At 41.7% G+C, this 15,561-nt stretch overlaps 2 protein-coding genes and 1 long non-coding RNA gene across 5 annotated transcripts in view; 2 read left to right on the forward strand and 1 right to left on the reverse strand.

Moving 5' to 3' along the window:
• The window catches only part of cspg4ba (chondroitin sulfate proteoglycan 4ba), a 28,580-nt gene extending 22,349 nt beyond the window's left edge, over window positions 1–6,231 (forward strand). The window contains exon 10 of the mRNA XM_061767500.1: window positions 1,714–6,231. Within this exon, the coding sequence (XP_061623484.1) occupies window positions 1,714–3,776 (2,063 nt within the window). The 3' untranslated portion in view covers window positions 3,777–6,231. The remainder of the gene's footprint in view (window positions 1–1,713) is intronic.
• Window positions 6,232–9,668: 3,437 nt separating this feature from the next.
• On the reverse strand, window positions 9,669–15,380 carry LOC133475105 (uncharacterized). Of its 2 annotated transcripts, XR_009787720.1 has the most exons (4): window positions 15,168–15,380; window positions 12,986–13,085; window positions 12,642–12,849; window positions 9,672–10,268 (listed from the first exon to the last, which is right to left on the reverse strand). It is a non-coding gene; the product is annotated as an uncharacterized LOC133475105 (long non-coding RNA). The 2 variants fall into 2 exon arrangements; XR_009787719.1 differs by having other exon boundaries at window positions 9,669–10,268; window positions 12,642–13,085.
• Window positions 12,987–15,561, forward strand: part of LOC133475104 (ADP-ribosylation factor-like protein 15) — a 159,350-nt gene continuing 156,775 nt past the window's right edge. For both annotated transcript variants that reach the window (XM_061767502.1, XM_061767504.1), the window contains exons 1-2: window positions 12,987–13,111; window positions 13,232–13,384. In XM_061767502.1, the coding sequence (XP_061623486.1) occupies window positions 13,268–13,384 (117 nt within the window). In that variant the 5' untranslated portion in view covers window positions 12,987–13,111; window positions 13,232–13,267. The remainder of the gene's footprint in view (window positions 13,112–13,231; window positions 13,385–15,561) is intronic.

Here is a 15,561-nt window from a genome sequence, read left to right on the forward strand (position 1 = left end):
TTCCCATCGGATAGTCTGCTAGCGTGGCCATGAGCGTGCACACATCATGCAGCGAAAGACAGAAGAGTGAGCAGGGGGGGGAATCATTTTTTTTTTTAACTTGACAGCTAGCATGTGGACGGGGATTCGGGCTGGCATGACCACTTTAGAGTGCCTCATTATGGGCCATGAGTGCGCACACATCATGGAGAGAAGGCGGAAGAGCAGTGAAGGGATGGTGGGGTAATAATAATTGTAAAAAAATGTCAGACGTGACAGCCTTCGCGCATAAAGCGCCTTGTTGAAGCAGGGTGGAAAAGCCTTGTGCTTTAAACGTGTAGGCAAAAGAAAGATGTTAGACAAAGTAGCATCCATTTTCCAGGTCATAGTACTAGTATTTGATCGACAGTTGAGCGGGGCGTGGTTTCATTGCATTCAGCAGACATGCACACAGCCTACCAGAGCGGAGAGAATAGCTTGATTTTTCACAATTTTGATGCGTCATTTTTAGGGCTCAGACTCACCCTCTACATCCCCGTTCGCTATTTGTATTGACAGTAACGAATGACTTCAGAATAAAATTTTTACTTCTTTTACTATTCTGAAAAGCGGCACGGTGGACGACTGGTTACAGTGTCTGCCTCACAGTTCTGAGGACGGGGGTTCAATCCCCGGCCCCGCCTGTGTGGAGTTTGCATTTTCTCCCCATGCCTGCGTGGGTTTTCTCCGGGCACTCTGGTTTCCTCCCACATCCCAAAAACATGCATGGTAGGTTAATTGACAACTCGAAATTGCCTGTAGGAGTGAATGTGAGTGCGAATGGTTGTTTGTTTGTATGTGCCCTGCGATTGGCTGGCAACCAGTTCAGGGTGTACCCCGCCTCCTGCCCGATGATAGCTGGGATAGGCTCCAGCGTGCCCGTGACCCAAGTGAGGAGAAGCGGCTCAGAAAATGGATGGATGGATACTCTTCTGAAATAATACTGCAACAAATGAAAAGTCCAATTCGATCATTTGAAAACTATTTATTGAACCGGAAAGAGAGTACGCTGGCAGGTTTTAGCTGCCATATCTCCCTCCGGAAGAGTTTTTCTTTTTAGTTTAAAACAGCTTATTTGAACCAGGATCCCTCACTGTACCTTGGCCTAAGTTAAACCCCCTGGGTTAGTTTTGCACCTGTCGATGCCGTAAATCCTTACTGCCCTAGACCAGCTGCTTCCTTTCTAGCTAGCCGGCTGGCTATCTGCCAAGCTGTGTCGGATAAACGTTCTCCCTTTAGTTCTGCCGTGGTTGCCATCCACCTCGGCAATGGCTCCTTTTCGGCTTCGGTTGTGGCTTTCCCATGAACATGCCATGAGTATGGCTCTCGGTGGAGTAGCTACAACTGCGTACATGTGCAGAAACTATGCGCAGTAAGTCTGCCATAAACAAAGAAGTGAATGCAGTGTGACAGCATTGCAGCTCTTGTCAGAATAATGCAAGTACTACAGTATATTATTCTTTGACTCATTGCGATTCGAATCTGAAAATTCTGATTCAGCGTTCATTTTTTTCACCACCGATTTGTGTCGAGCCCCACTCATTTCATATACTTGTCGAATGTTTGTAATAATTAAAATTTGGCATGGTTCTTAACAACACTATTCTCTGTGGTGTGTCAAATTTACAAGGTATTTATTTTCACTTTACAGGGACTTAAAGCTTCAAAACTCAACATATATTTTCTTTGTGTCAGGTGCGGAAGTGACAGAAGGAGAAAGCGTCATTATTGATGAGTCCAAGCTTGATGCCACTAACCTGATGTCTAAGCTGCCAACGCCTCAGCGGAGCGCCAATGAAGTCTGGTTCCAGGTGACGTCGTTGCCACAGCATGGTGTCATTGTCGTCGGTGAAAGAAACCTCACGAAGGAGAAACCCAACTTCTCTCAATTCATTGTCAACAAATACGGCATTACCTACAAGCACGACAACTCTGAGACAACCCACGATTCATTCGCTTTCAGCGCATGGGTAAACCCAAAGGGCAAATCGGCTCAAAGGCCTTTGGATGACATTGACGTTATTGAGGAATCTTTCAACATTACAATCACTGCTGTGAATGATCAGCCACCTGTGCTGAAGACTAAAGCACCGAGTCTGACAGTGGTACAAGGAGATACAATAGCCATTCATCCGGAGAACCTCAAAGTAGAAGATTTAGACAATCCCCCTGATGATATTGTCTTCTCTGTGATTAGCAAGCCAAACAATGGTTACCTAGCTCTTGACGGAAGATTGAATGAGACGATTGGAGCCTTCACCCAAGCCCAGATCAATAATGGAAGTGTTTATTTCGTCCATGACGGTAGCCCTACCTCAGGGGTTTTCTACTTCAGTGTCACGGATGGCCACCATAAACCAATTTACAAACTATTCAATTTAGACGTGACAAAAATTACCATCTTACTGGTCAACCACACGGGACTGACACTCGAGCAAGGTAGCACTGCAGTCTGGCTGATCCGAGACAACCTTGCTGCCAAGACGAATGGCAGGAACGCCACCATTCACTACCAAATTACAAGGCCTCCAATGTTTGGCAAACTTCTGCTGGGCACCCAAGAGGTGTCGCAGTTTGAACAGGAAGATATACAGACCGGACATCTAGCTTACCACATGACCAATCTTTCGTCTGCTGAAGACAGCTTCGAGTTCACAGCCTTCACTTCTGAGGCCAATCTGAGTGCACAAGTGCTAAACATCACTGTCACTCCTCTGATCCGGCTTGGCAAAAGTGCGAGGGCACCCAGTGGAATTGTCGTAAAACTCAACTCCGCTTCACTCGATGTTTCTAAACTGGCAGATATTTGTAGTTGTGACCCTGTGTTTGAAATTTTGTCACACCCCAATTTCGGCAAAGTGGTCCGGCCAAAGACTAAAAAGTGGCGTAAATCTGAAGCAGTTGAGTCTTTCACTTTCCAGGATATTACACAAGAGAAAGTAGCCTTGGAGTTGAATGCCAACATGACAGAAGTTCAAGAATTAAACGACTCACTGGTGTTTTTACTGAAAGCTGATAACATCCAACCTGCTAAAGGAGAGTTCCATTTTACCATTGTACCGTATGATCCTGCGGTTGGCCAAACCACAAAAAATCCTGTGGTAACAACATCTTTTCCCCCTCAGACAACAATCCAGACTCCTAGAAATGGAAGTGCTTCACCAGAGCGCTCCACAGCTGTCACATATACCCAGCAGCCAAGCAAAAATCAACAAAGGTTCAAAGGACGTAACCGCTGGGGGAAGTCCAATAGAACAAGCCATTTCAGCACAACTCTTGGTAAACCCACAGGAGGAACCGATAATTTCCCCTTCATAAACACACCCGTTCGTGTGGAATCCTACCCGCAAAAAAGCTCCAACCCTCTTCTGGTTATCTTACCACTGCTCGCTCTGCTGCTGCTTGTGATCATCTTTGTGGTGCTCGTTGTTTTCCTTCGACACCACCGGCGGCGGAAGCGGAGGACCGACACGCCAAAGGAGCCCCCTCCTGCCGCTCTTCCAAGCAGCCAGTCACATCAGGGCCAGACCCAAAGGAGCACCACTGTTCCCACAGTCACTGTCACCCCATTAAACCCCACCAGCACAGGTAGTCCCACTCTCAGTCACTTACTGCTACGGAACCAGCGACTGTACAATTATAACACCGTTGATTCAAACATTCTTGTCAGTTCCTGGAGTAGTGATTCTCCCTCTGCGTCGTCGCAGATGATCCAGACTGCCACTCCTTCCCTTCAGAGGAATCAGTATTGGGTTTGAACACATTTAGAAGCAGGGAATTGTCCAAAATGTCTGGGTAAGATGACGATTCAAGAGCAACTAAGGGTTGTAGATCGTTTTTATTTTTTTTATTAAGCGATATAGCCCAAGACTTTGCCTATATCGAGTATGTCAAGGTAGTGACACTGGTATTGATCACTAAAGCCTGTTCAACACTAAGATTCTGGGCACTTCAGACACAAAATGTGAAATCGTGGGAAAAATCGTCCATTATAGCTCAAAAAACAGCGATCGTACATTTCGCAGTGAGACGGGAACAACAAATGAAAGCTCGAACCATTGTGCGTTAAAGACAGGCTGTCACAGAATTGTAGAAAAGTCAAGTTGGCTGGAGATCGAGGCACTTTGGTCATTCTAGATGGCTAAATGTATATCGTCGCTGTCGGGCGGAATCCTCCCATTTCCAAAATTGTTACTTTTCAGGGGGGGGGTGAAACGCCATCTTAACCGGCCTTCCCAGTTAACGTGGATATTTAACTTTTAAAGCCGTCAATGGCAGTGAATGTTTGTTTATTGAGTTACCAAACACTCCATCGTTCAGGTTGGAATTATACCTTATAGTGCTATCATATACTGTTGCACACCAACAATAAAACCACCCCTAAATCATGTTCAATCCCTAATTTAATTTGCAAAATTATTCTCTAATTTATTAAACTGTCATTGATTACAATGGTACAGACCCACCGCCGGTGCCAGCTGTGCACATTAAAGTCTGCGCTCGCGCCGACACTCCGACAACGCGAAAAGGCTTTATTAAAAACAAATGTTTTTGCACAAATGCTTAATGTCTAATTGCTATAAAGGAAATTGCTTTGAGCATTACGAAGCAACAAGTGATGCAACAAGCTTTACTTTGAGCTTACTTGTGAAAGGATCTCGATCATTCGTCGTATCAGTTGACCATGCTTGTAACGCTCATTAAGGCAAGTCCTCCAACGATACCTACAGAGGAGATAAAAAGTCTACACAGCCCTGTTCAAATGCCAGGTTTTTGTGGCCTTAGTCAAGGTGAATGGAATTATGAACAGTTCCAAATAACAGTCAGTTTTAGCACAACAATGTCAGGCTTCTACGAGAAAGCAAAAATGAAAAGCCTACTACAACATTTGAACTTTATTTGGAGTTAATCCGAGCCACTTTAAATAGTGTGCCAAATGCTGACTCCCATTAAATGAGTATGACTGTGATTGGTTAATTCTGAACACAGCCACATCCCCAGTTATTATAGGATGTGCATACGTGTGGAACCACAATCTCAGTTGTTTGTTTTTACTTTCACGCTTGAAAAGATTTCATTATTTTTTCAATTGAGTTTTACAGGTTATAGGTCATATTAATGGTGTAAAATGTTTTTAAAAGATGTATCTTGGTCTCATTTTTTTAAGAATACAAAAACCTGGGTGTGTAGACTTTTTATATCCACTGTATCTGTAATGGTAGGAGAAGATCCAAACCAAATAGACAAGAGATAGATGAGATGATTTATTTTCTCGATGCAAATATCTGCTAACTGCATCCTGGTATCCCACATTTGAGTCAAAATCTGACCTTAGAAAAGCATTTTGTTGACACGCCGCCTTTAGTGGACTACGTAGCAGTTTGTGGTACAAGAATGAGAAAATGTTGGCTGCCTCTGGGCAACTTTAAGACAGTCATCAGTGAAAATCCAAAATCCACTACTGTCCTGCTGTTTTATGGTACTGCCTCCTGTTAGGACCACCAGTGGGTATCGTTGTTGCTACTAAAAGCAAAATTGTTCAATGATTTAAAAAAAATAAATAAATAAATTGCTATCACTTGAGCCACTTAACACTTATTACCTTGGCAAATAAGTTTCTGACATTGATGCCGGTGCTGTCCAATCATATCATCACATATTTTAAATTAGTTACTGATTACAGTACATTTTTTTCTCAACTCAGGTTTGTTTGTTTTGCGTGTGTGTGTGTGTGTGTGTGTGTGTGTGTTGCTACGGGACTGCCATTAAATTCCATGTTTATAGGCCCGGTCACTGATTAAAAAGTCAAGAGTGTTCATTTAATATGCATATTTTACTGCATAATATTGTTATTACCACTAGCATGCATGCACAACAAATGCAACTGAAAAAGTGAACCCACTGTATAATGCTTGCTCTCTTTTTCTGATGGGAATGCATCATTAACATTTATTGTCGTCAGGACTCAATGAGAGTCCATTTAAGCAAAGAAGATGATGCTGGAATGAAATGTATTTTAGTATTTTATGATTTTGGATGTTAGAAAGAAAAGCTGCTGTCAACAGAAGGTACTGAAAAACCACTGGAAAATTGTTTTATTTTATACTGGACTGATTTCAAATAATTTACCCGGTGTATTCTGACATCACCTACATGATGTACAATGCCATACTTTATTTATACCATATTTTTATTAAATCACTTTAAATTGTATTGTACATTCATTTGAGTCTCCCCTGCACAAGCTTTCATTTGTCTCCATTCATTCTTCCTTTTACAAGGAGCACTTGTTACATGACAGTGGGTGTCTACTCTTTTTATTAAAACCGGCACACCGGTTCTACTCGCTAATGCTAATATAAGCCTAGCCTGCTATGTTTTAGTGCTGGATGCCACAGTCTTCACTCCAGCGGTCAGTTTTTCTGCTGCCCACAGTCTCTTGAATAAAATGTATCCTTTTTTTAGAGGATCTCCTGTAGTTAGTTACTCCTCAAAACATTTTGGAGACTACAATACAGGAGACCCTCGTTCTCCATTTTTGTTCTCATTCAAGGTGGTTTTTGCTGTTTCCTGCTAGGGATTGAACAGACTAGGAGATGAGTCGACTTTAATACACTGCATTGACGTTTAAAGCTCGAAGTTGACTAGCCGAGCTAATCACATGTTCTTGGCATCTCGTCTTCAGTTAATTTATAGAGGAAATTCGAATTGCCTTTGCTGCTGCTGGCCTAGAACACTGTGGAGCAGCGACATTTTCGGCTAACAAGTCTGCGTGGTTTAGAGAGCACGAAAATAAAATGGTTGCAGATGGGAACAGCAGTTAGCCTTGCTCGCTCCGGCTATTCCAATATATTCCCATATTTTGGCTATTTAAACCTCATAGAGTGACTCTAACATGGATTTAGTATGAAAGTGTCAATTTAATTTAAAAAAAACACCTTGGTTTTGTCACACGAGTGTCCAGAAAAGGCCGCTGTGAAATCTACTTCTGTTTGACCCAGTTTTGTATCAGACTTGTCGCAGTACGGCACACAGCTATACTATGCTACAAGCGTGTGGAAATATTTTACTAAAAATGAAATTGCTAGCACAATTCAATTATATTTATATCACAAAAGAACAGAAGTTGTCTCAGGGTGTTTTACTCTTGACGCAGATCTCATAAAAGTCCAAATGACCCCCCCACTCCCGTACAATGAAAGCAAAAGTGAAATAGCAACAGAAATGCGAACTAATTATAACTACTACATCCAGTGGAATGGTGAGTTGTGTTTTTAATCATTTGGCGGTCCCTCGAAATATGTTTTTACGTGAAACCGGTCTGTGATGCAAAAAATGTTTGGGGAGCCTGTACTGAGCTGGGGGGAAAAAAATCAATTATGTTATCATAATCGAGTTTGGCTGGACTTTCATCACTTTTTAGTCGACTACAAAAAAACTTTAGTCGTTCAACCCCTATTTCCTGCTGTACTAGTTTGAAGTGGAAATGCCCCAAATTGAGGCGAGTAGAGGTGAAACGCGGACCAGCTACGAGTCAAAGATTTTAAAACTACCTAGTTTTGGCCTTTCGTTTACATGACAATGCGAGCCGTAAACTTTCAAGAACACCCAGTGTTTGCTTTTTCGCCTATACAAGAGAGCCACACTCCAGTATTCGAAACAGCTCAGTGTGGAGCAGTGCAGTTGTTAGCGTGGAAGACTTTTTGTACAATATGTCTTTAAAGTGATCACTGTAATTTAAGGGCTGTTAATTGCGGGCGCGCTCCAAGACAAGACAAAGTGCTTTTGGCTTACTCACTTTAATGAGGTTTCCCACCGACGCTTTTGAACCTCTCCAACCTTCCACGCTAGCTCTGTTTCACTTCTTAAGAGCGCCCCGCTCTCTCACCGCCCTCTTAAATACACCATTAGAAGCCATTTAGTTTGTTCCGAAGAGCCAATCAAGGCATGTAAAATACTGCAGAGGTGTACAGAATGTAACATGTCAGTGCCAAGGGCAACGCGCGCCTGGAGCAATGTAAATGTAGAACAAAAACACTGCAGACACTGCATTAGCGCTAAGTGGCTTCATTCAGATTAGCTTTACTATATAGTTCACTAATGCTACAACTCACCATGTTGTAATGTTCAACCATTAAAAATAGATGCCCTGTGTTTGCAAATTGGCATCAGCTCTGCTCCACATTTGTCATCCCTCAACTCTGTAGAAAGCGCAGTGCCAGACTGAAATTGATAATTCCGATAGCTCACAGTGCGTTTTCACATTGGAACCACCAAAGTCCAGCAAATGTTTAAAAAAATTACAATATACAGTATATATAAAATACAGTGGTGCCCCGTTATATGAGTGACCCAACGGAAAGTTATTCGGGACATGAGCTGTCATTTGGATGATTTATTTTTTTTTTTTGGTGTGGTCGAAAATTTTTAACGCAAGCACTGTATGCAACTCACTCAAAGCAGCAGTTCAGAAGATTCAAGGTGTTTATGGCCACTCCCAGTTCAAGTTTACTGTCAAACTAAAGACAAAATAAAGAGAATCACACTTTGTGTATTTAAAACAGCCACAAGTCCTCTAGCTTAATGCTAACACGTAATTGGAAATGCCATGGAAGGGATAACATTAGTGTTATAACCCTTTAAGCAATGGCTATTTGAACACAACCGGTGGAGCAACACGTTGATAGATAAAACAATACTCACATGGATATATTCTTTATCCTCTGTGAAGAACAACTAAGACTAGAGTTTATTATTGTATTATACTGCCTCCCGTTGGCCAAGGCGTGCATACCAGAATGAGCTGCACAAAGGCCATTGAATTGAAGCAAAAAAATTTAGCAAAAACTGTTTAATTTCTTTACACTCTGTTGAATTACGTCATTACTGTATGTTTTTATAAAGTACAATATTACTTTTTAAATTAAGAAATACAAATGTTAGTTGTTTCGTTGGGTGGAACGGTGAACAACTGGTTATCACAATTGCCTCACAATCCTGAGGACCGGGGTTCAAATCCCGGCCCTGCCTGTGTGGAGTTTGCATGTTCCCCCCGGGTACTCCGGTTTCCTCCCACATCTCAAAAACATGCATGGTAGGTTAATTGAAAACTCTAAAATTGCCTGTAGGTGTGAATGTGAGTGCGAATGGTTGTTTGTTTCTACGTGCCGTGCGATTGGCTGGCTACCAGTTCAGGGTGTACCCCGCCTCTCACCCGAAGATAGCTGCGATAGGCTCCAGCACGCCCTCGACCCTAGTGAGGATATGCGGTAGAGATGATGGATGGATGTTGTTTCGTTGTTTTGCTCGATTAAACTCTCATCTCAAGGCACAACATTAGTGTTTTTTTTAATAAGAAAATAGTAATCATTTCTGGTCTTTTTTTGTAATTTATGATTAATTGAATTATTTAACCACTTATTTAATAACATTTGTCAATGTTTACTGTACAATTATCTAGTTTTACCTATGTGTTTTATAATTTACCAATGGCAGAAATGTGATAATAACTGATTTTACCAACAGCATGGTAACATAAATAGCTTTGATTGGGGGAAAAGAGGGTGTGATGAAACATTTCATCAGGAAAAGCGGCGAGGAGGGGTTGCCACCTCAATGTTTTCCATCCCCCGCAGATGCGATCCCCCTGTCGTCACGTGACTTCAAAGCGTGAGTAGTTTTACTTTATTTTCGTTGTATTATGCTGATCATGTCTTTATACTTGCGACATTGAAGTTACTGTGATACAATTACCATGGTGAAAGTCATGTTCGATTATTTTCTATTGGAAACCGTGTTTGGTTTAAAGTAGAACGAGACTCCAATGTATGAATGTTTGGTTCTCCTTAGGATTCCAGCACATAATTATGTAAGACATCAAATAATTCCAAGCGAGACTCAAGGCCTTTTCCCCTGAGGTTCTTGCCCATTTATTTTAATTAGTGTTTTAAATGAAGCTCCTTTATGGAGGCTGGGAGAATTTACAGTGGCACACAAAGACCAAAAATAAAAGAAAGCAAACATGTTGTGTGTATTTTGGAGAATAGCCAGAGAGGTGGAGGTTTATTTGGGTGGGTGGAGGGTTCAGTCAGCGTTTTGTCAGACATGAATGAGGCCCCCACCAGAGAGAGAGAGAGCTTCCTGTGTGAGGGCTGTAAAAACAAAAGCAGGACTTTAGAGCACACAGTGCTCCCACATTCCAGAAGCTTCTGCCAGGTACAGGGCAGGACAACCTTCCAATGGTCTTTTGCCTGTGATCCAAAACAAAAAAACAACACGCAGGAATCCAAACATGAAATGCTGCACAAAGACAGAAATTATTTTCCTAAACAATAGGTTTTGACAAGGTTATTATTTATAATTTCTATTTATATTAATTACATAATAATGTGCAGTCTCTGGCTACAACATTAGGTAGCGCTGAGCAATCTAATGAAGACCCCTGGCCATAGAGCCATAGAGATTCCGTTATGTACTGTAGGTAGATTATAGGTAGATTGGTAAATAGAAGACTCATCTTTTATTGTCATGAACACAAAAGACAAAATTTAAATATATATATTACATGTACGATGGAGCCGATCCCAACTGACTTTGGTTTGAAAGTTGAAAATGTCATTTTTCAATTCAATATTTTCTACAATGTCTACATTTTATTCTAAATGATTCTTTGTAGGTACATTGACAATATATACTGTAGGTAGATTAATGGAAGGAAGATTTGGTAGATTGATAGTATGTAAATATACGGAGGGAAGGAGGAGAATGTAGATTTTGGTGGATTGATGTACAACCCCAATTCCAATGAAGTTGGAACGTTGTGTTAAGCATAAATAAAAACAGAATACAATGATTTGCAAATCATGTTCAACCTATATTTCATTGAATACAAAGACAAGATATTTAATGTTCAAACTGATAAACTTTATTGTTTTTCGCAAATACTCATTAGCTTAGAATTTTATGGCTGCAACACGTTCCAAAAAAACTGGGACAGGTGATAAAAAAGACTGAGAAAGTTGATGAATGCTCATCAAACACCTGTTTGGAATATTCCACAGGTGAACAGGCTCATTGGGAACAGGTGGGTGCCATGATTGGGTATAAAAGGAGCTTCCCTGAATTGCTCAGTCATTCACAAGCAAAGATGGGGCGAGGTTCAACTCTTTGTGAACAAGTGAGTGAGAAAATAATCGAAGAGTTTAAGGACAATGTTCCTCAACGTACAATTGCAAGGAATTTAGGGATTTCATCATCTACGGTCCATAATATCATCAAAAGGTTAAGAGAATCTGGAGAAATCACTGCATGTAAGCGGCAAGGCCGAAAACCAACATTGAATGCCCCTGACCTTCGATCCCTCAGGCGGCACTGCATCAAAAACCGACATCAATGTGTAAAGGATATGACCATATGGGCTCAGGAACACTTCAGAAAACCAATGTCAGTAAATACAGTTCGGCGCTACATCCGTAAGTGGAACTTGAAACTCTACTATGCAAAGCAAAAGCCTTTTATCAACAACACCCAGAAACGCCGCCGGCTTCTCTGGGCCCGAGTTCATCTAAGATGGACTGATGCAAAATGGAAAAGTGTCCTGTGGTCCGACGGGTCCACATTTCAAATTGTTTTGGGAAATTGTGGACGTCGTGTTCTCCGGGCCAAAGAGGAAAAGAACCATCCGGACCGTTATGGACAAAAAGTTCAAAAGCCAACATCTGTGATGGTATGGGGCTGAGTTAGTGCCAATGGCATGGGGGACTTACACATCTGTGAAGGCACCATTAATGCTGAAAGGTACATACAGGTTTTGGAGAAACGTATGCTGCCATCCAAGCAACGTCTTTTTCATGGACGCCCCTGTTTATTTCAGCAAGACAATGACAAACCACATTCTGCACGTCTTACAACAGCGTGGCTTTGTAGTAAAAGAGTTCGGGTACTAGACCATGTCTCCCATTGAAAATGTGTGGCGCATTATGAAGCGTAAAATACGACAACGGAGACCCCGGACTGATTAACAGCTGAAGCTGTACATCAAGCAAGAATGGGAAAGAATTCCACCTACAAAGCTTCAACAATTAAGTGTCCTCAGTTCACAAACGTTTATTGACTGTTGTTAAAAGGTGATGTAACAAAGTGGTAAACATGACCCTGTCCCAGTTAATTATTTGCTAAAAACAATCAAGTTTATCAGTTTGAACATTAAATATCTTGTCTATGTAGTGTATTCAATTAAATATAGGTCGAATATGATTTGCAAATCATTGTATTCTGTTTTTATTTATGTTTAACACAACGTCCCAACTTCAATGGAATTGGGGTTGTATGTGCAGAAAAAGGGAGGGAGGAAGGAAGGGAGACAGGTTTTCATCGATTGGCAGCTCAATGGTAGATTGAGCTGAAGGGAGGTAGGTAGATTTTGATAGATTAGCAGATCGATGGTAAGGAGATACAAATTGACTCAAAGCGACAGGGAGGGAGGGGCTAGGGTAGAGTTTACAAATTGTTAGATTTAGATTAATTATTCAGTAGGAAGGTAGATAGGTACAGCGTGTGTGCCCGCATGTGCATATGTGTGTGCCCGCGTGTCGGTTTCCCATCAAGATGTGTGATGCACATACCTTGCTCTTTTTTGGGTGGCCATCACATCACAACAAGTCTCACAATAACGTTTCAGTTAGACAGTTGGTGCTAAAATAGCAGTGCTTTAAGAGCAGGGTGTTGTTGTTGAATCATGCGGTAGTGCTGAGGTTAGTGGATGATCTCATGGGAGCACGCTGACAAGGCCCACGTGTTTGTCTAATCTCACTTCCTCCTTGTGTGAAGTCACTGAGGGAGAGCATAAGGTCATTCACACATGGGAAGGAGAGAGATGGTGAAACCAGAAGAAAGTAGTTGTTTTTAAATTGTTGAATCCTTTGATACAGGATGTGAAAAGATGCAATGGCAAGTCAATTTTACTTACTGTATATTCTGTAGCGCCAATTTACAACAGAAGTTACCTCAGGGCACTTTACACATTGAGTAGGTCGAGAATCACAGTCCTCATACACACCAACTGAACGCTACAAGAGCAAGCACGTGGAAACGGGTAAATAAAAACTCCCTCTCATGCTGTTGTTGTGTTATTTGGCGGCCACGGCAATCACATTTCAGCTCACCATGGGCAAAACAGGATGGACATGAGACTTGCGCATTTACTAATTTACAGAGTAACTGCTCCACCCATGTATGGCGAGCAGATAGGATGGGTGAAGATCCAGACTACACTGGTGGAAACACGATTGTGCAGAGGCACGATCATGCCGAAACGGCCACATCCCAACGGGTGCGATGCAACATGCTATCATGCCAAAGCCAAAAGGTAAGCAGAGCTGCTTGAGTTTTGTTGGTTGCACATATTAGCCTGAACTTCTGATAATACTTGGCCGACATTCTGCTGCTGGATGCCCGGAGAAGCATGCGTATGGTTTATAAAGTTTATATCGCTCCCTTATTACTGCATTCCCTCTGGGTCACTGTTCATTTTTTTGCCAAATGTTATGACGAGCTTGGGACACCAGCCAACTCAAAAATGTCTGTGTCAAACTTAGTCTGAAGATTCCAGTGTGGGACTGCGGGCCACGCTGCAACCTTAACTCCTCTACCATCGATTGAAAACAAAATCCAATCATAATGATCTTAAGTACGCTGAAACTGCGGTGTTCATTTGAACCACGTTGCTAACCAAAACAGCAGCACTGGACGACCTAAGTGTGGAGACTAACCGCATTTCCTATAAGTATTTAAGATGATCTTAAGTTATGTGGTGACAGCATCTTTAACAATTAGCGTTCCGGGTAGACTCTCACTGGTGGTCACTCCACAATGTCGCTTGCTGCTGTTGAAATTTTTTTTTTGATCTGCTCAACCGTGTCGATTTTGAGGTTTCGGCTTTCGCAATGCATCACATTATCTTGAATTTGTATTTCGCATGCACAATTGTTGTTTTTTTTTTTTGTCATGTCTAGAAAGAACCCCGTAGTACTGTCTGTAAAATATGTAAATCATCATGTAAATATTTAATAAAATAATGACATAAATACAATTTCAATAAATAACATTTTATCTCTTATTTTGTATTTGATTAATTACAATAAATTATCACATTTAATGAGATAAATGAATAAACATGAGCAAATATTATAGCACCTCTGCTAATGTAATGCTTGGTGGGCCAGCTTCAAGAACGCAGGGGGCCATATGTGACACACGGGCCATACTTTACCCACAATGTATGGTATGTATGCTATGCTAAGATAAGCGACCGCCCACTTAGCTTGCATACACCATGAATAGGCCTAACATGAAGTGTTATGTCTGTGAGAAAATCTTTTTCCTAAGCTTGCTGAACACATTTCGGTGCTTTCCCACAATCGCACCTCCACTTGAAATGTGGCGCGACCATCCCAAACAAATCATTTCCCTTCATAAGAGAAAGTGTTGTCACTTCCAGTGTCAGGATAGCAACATGACACGGAGGAATAAGCGCAATGAAATATTTTGCGGTGGCCCTCAAGGGAATTTCCTAGCGTTATGCAGGACTTGGATCCACAGCGGGAAGTCAATAAAGACATACGCGTGATATCCTGCTCGTGTGACAGGATAAGTGGGCTGTGATTGAGTGAGGCGCACAGAAGAAATTACGGGGGATTTTGTTGCCGTTCTAGTGTTTTTCTTGGGGAAAGAGCATGGGTGCAACAGGAAGTGATGTGGAGACACTGATTAGCTACTGTTCTGCTTCTCGGTGCCAGCCATTGAATGTAGAGAAATCCATCCATCCACATTTTCTATAGCGCTGGCCCGCATTAGCCTTGTGGTTGATCTGGAGATTATCCCAACTAACCTTCGGCAAGAGGTGGCGTACGCACTGGACTGGTCCTCAGCCAATCGCAGGGCGCATATGAGCACTGAGAACTCGAGTGGGCAAACTCCATTTGCGTCAGGAGATATCTAATGTTCTGGGGGATTTATATATTGGTAATATTTATGGAAGTGAATACATCGGGATACTTGAAATTCTGGTTTTCCTCAGATTTTAGTTTATTCCAAACAGCTAACAAATCTATAAGTATTTCATCAAAGATGATAAATAACATTCACTTTACCTGACATACAGATGCGCTGGCACCCAATCGAAAACACTTCTTGCTTTCTTGTGTAAGAACAGGCAGGATCTTGCTGTTGAGTGTGTGCATAAATGCAGGCTGGATCTCACCAGCGAGTGCGTGCGTAACAGCGGGGTCGGGGATGATCTCATCCTCTCGCCCGTGAGTGTACGCCGTGACAAGCTACTTCCTTTTACTTGCCGAAGCAAGAAAAACGCCCTTAAAACACAATTAAAACATTTTATGAGAGGCAGCAGTTTACACATGAGACTGTGTGTATGAGGCGCATGGCCAAATTAACACACACACATTTTCAAAAATAGGCAGAATAATGTCCCCTCAATGGAAAAACTCAAAATATTACCAAGAATATTTGTTTTATTTCTGATCAAAA

Source organism: Phyllopteryx taeniolatus, chromosome 3 (genome assembly GCF_024500385.1).
Source record: "Phyllopteryx taeniolatus isolate TA_2022b chromosome 3, UOR_Ptae_1.2, whole genome shotgun sequence".
Taxonomy (NCBI): domain Eukaryota; kingdom Metazoa; phylum Chordata; class Actinopteri; order Syngnathiformes; family Syngnathidae; genus Phyllopteryx; species Phyllopteryx taeniolatus.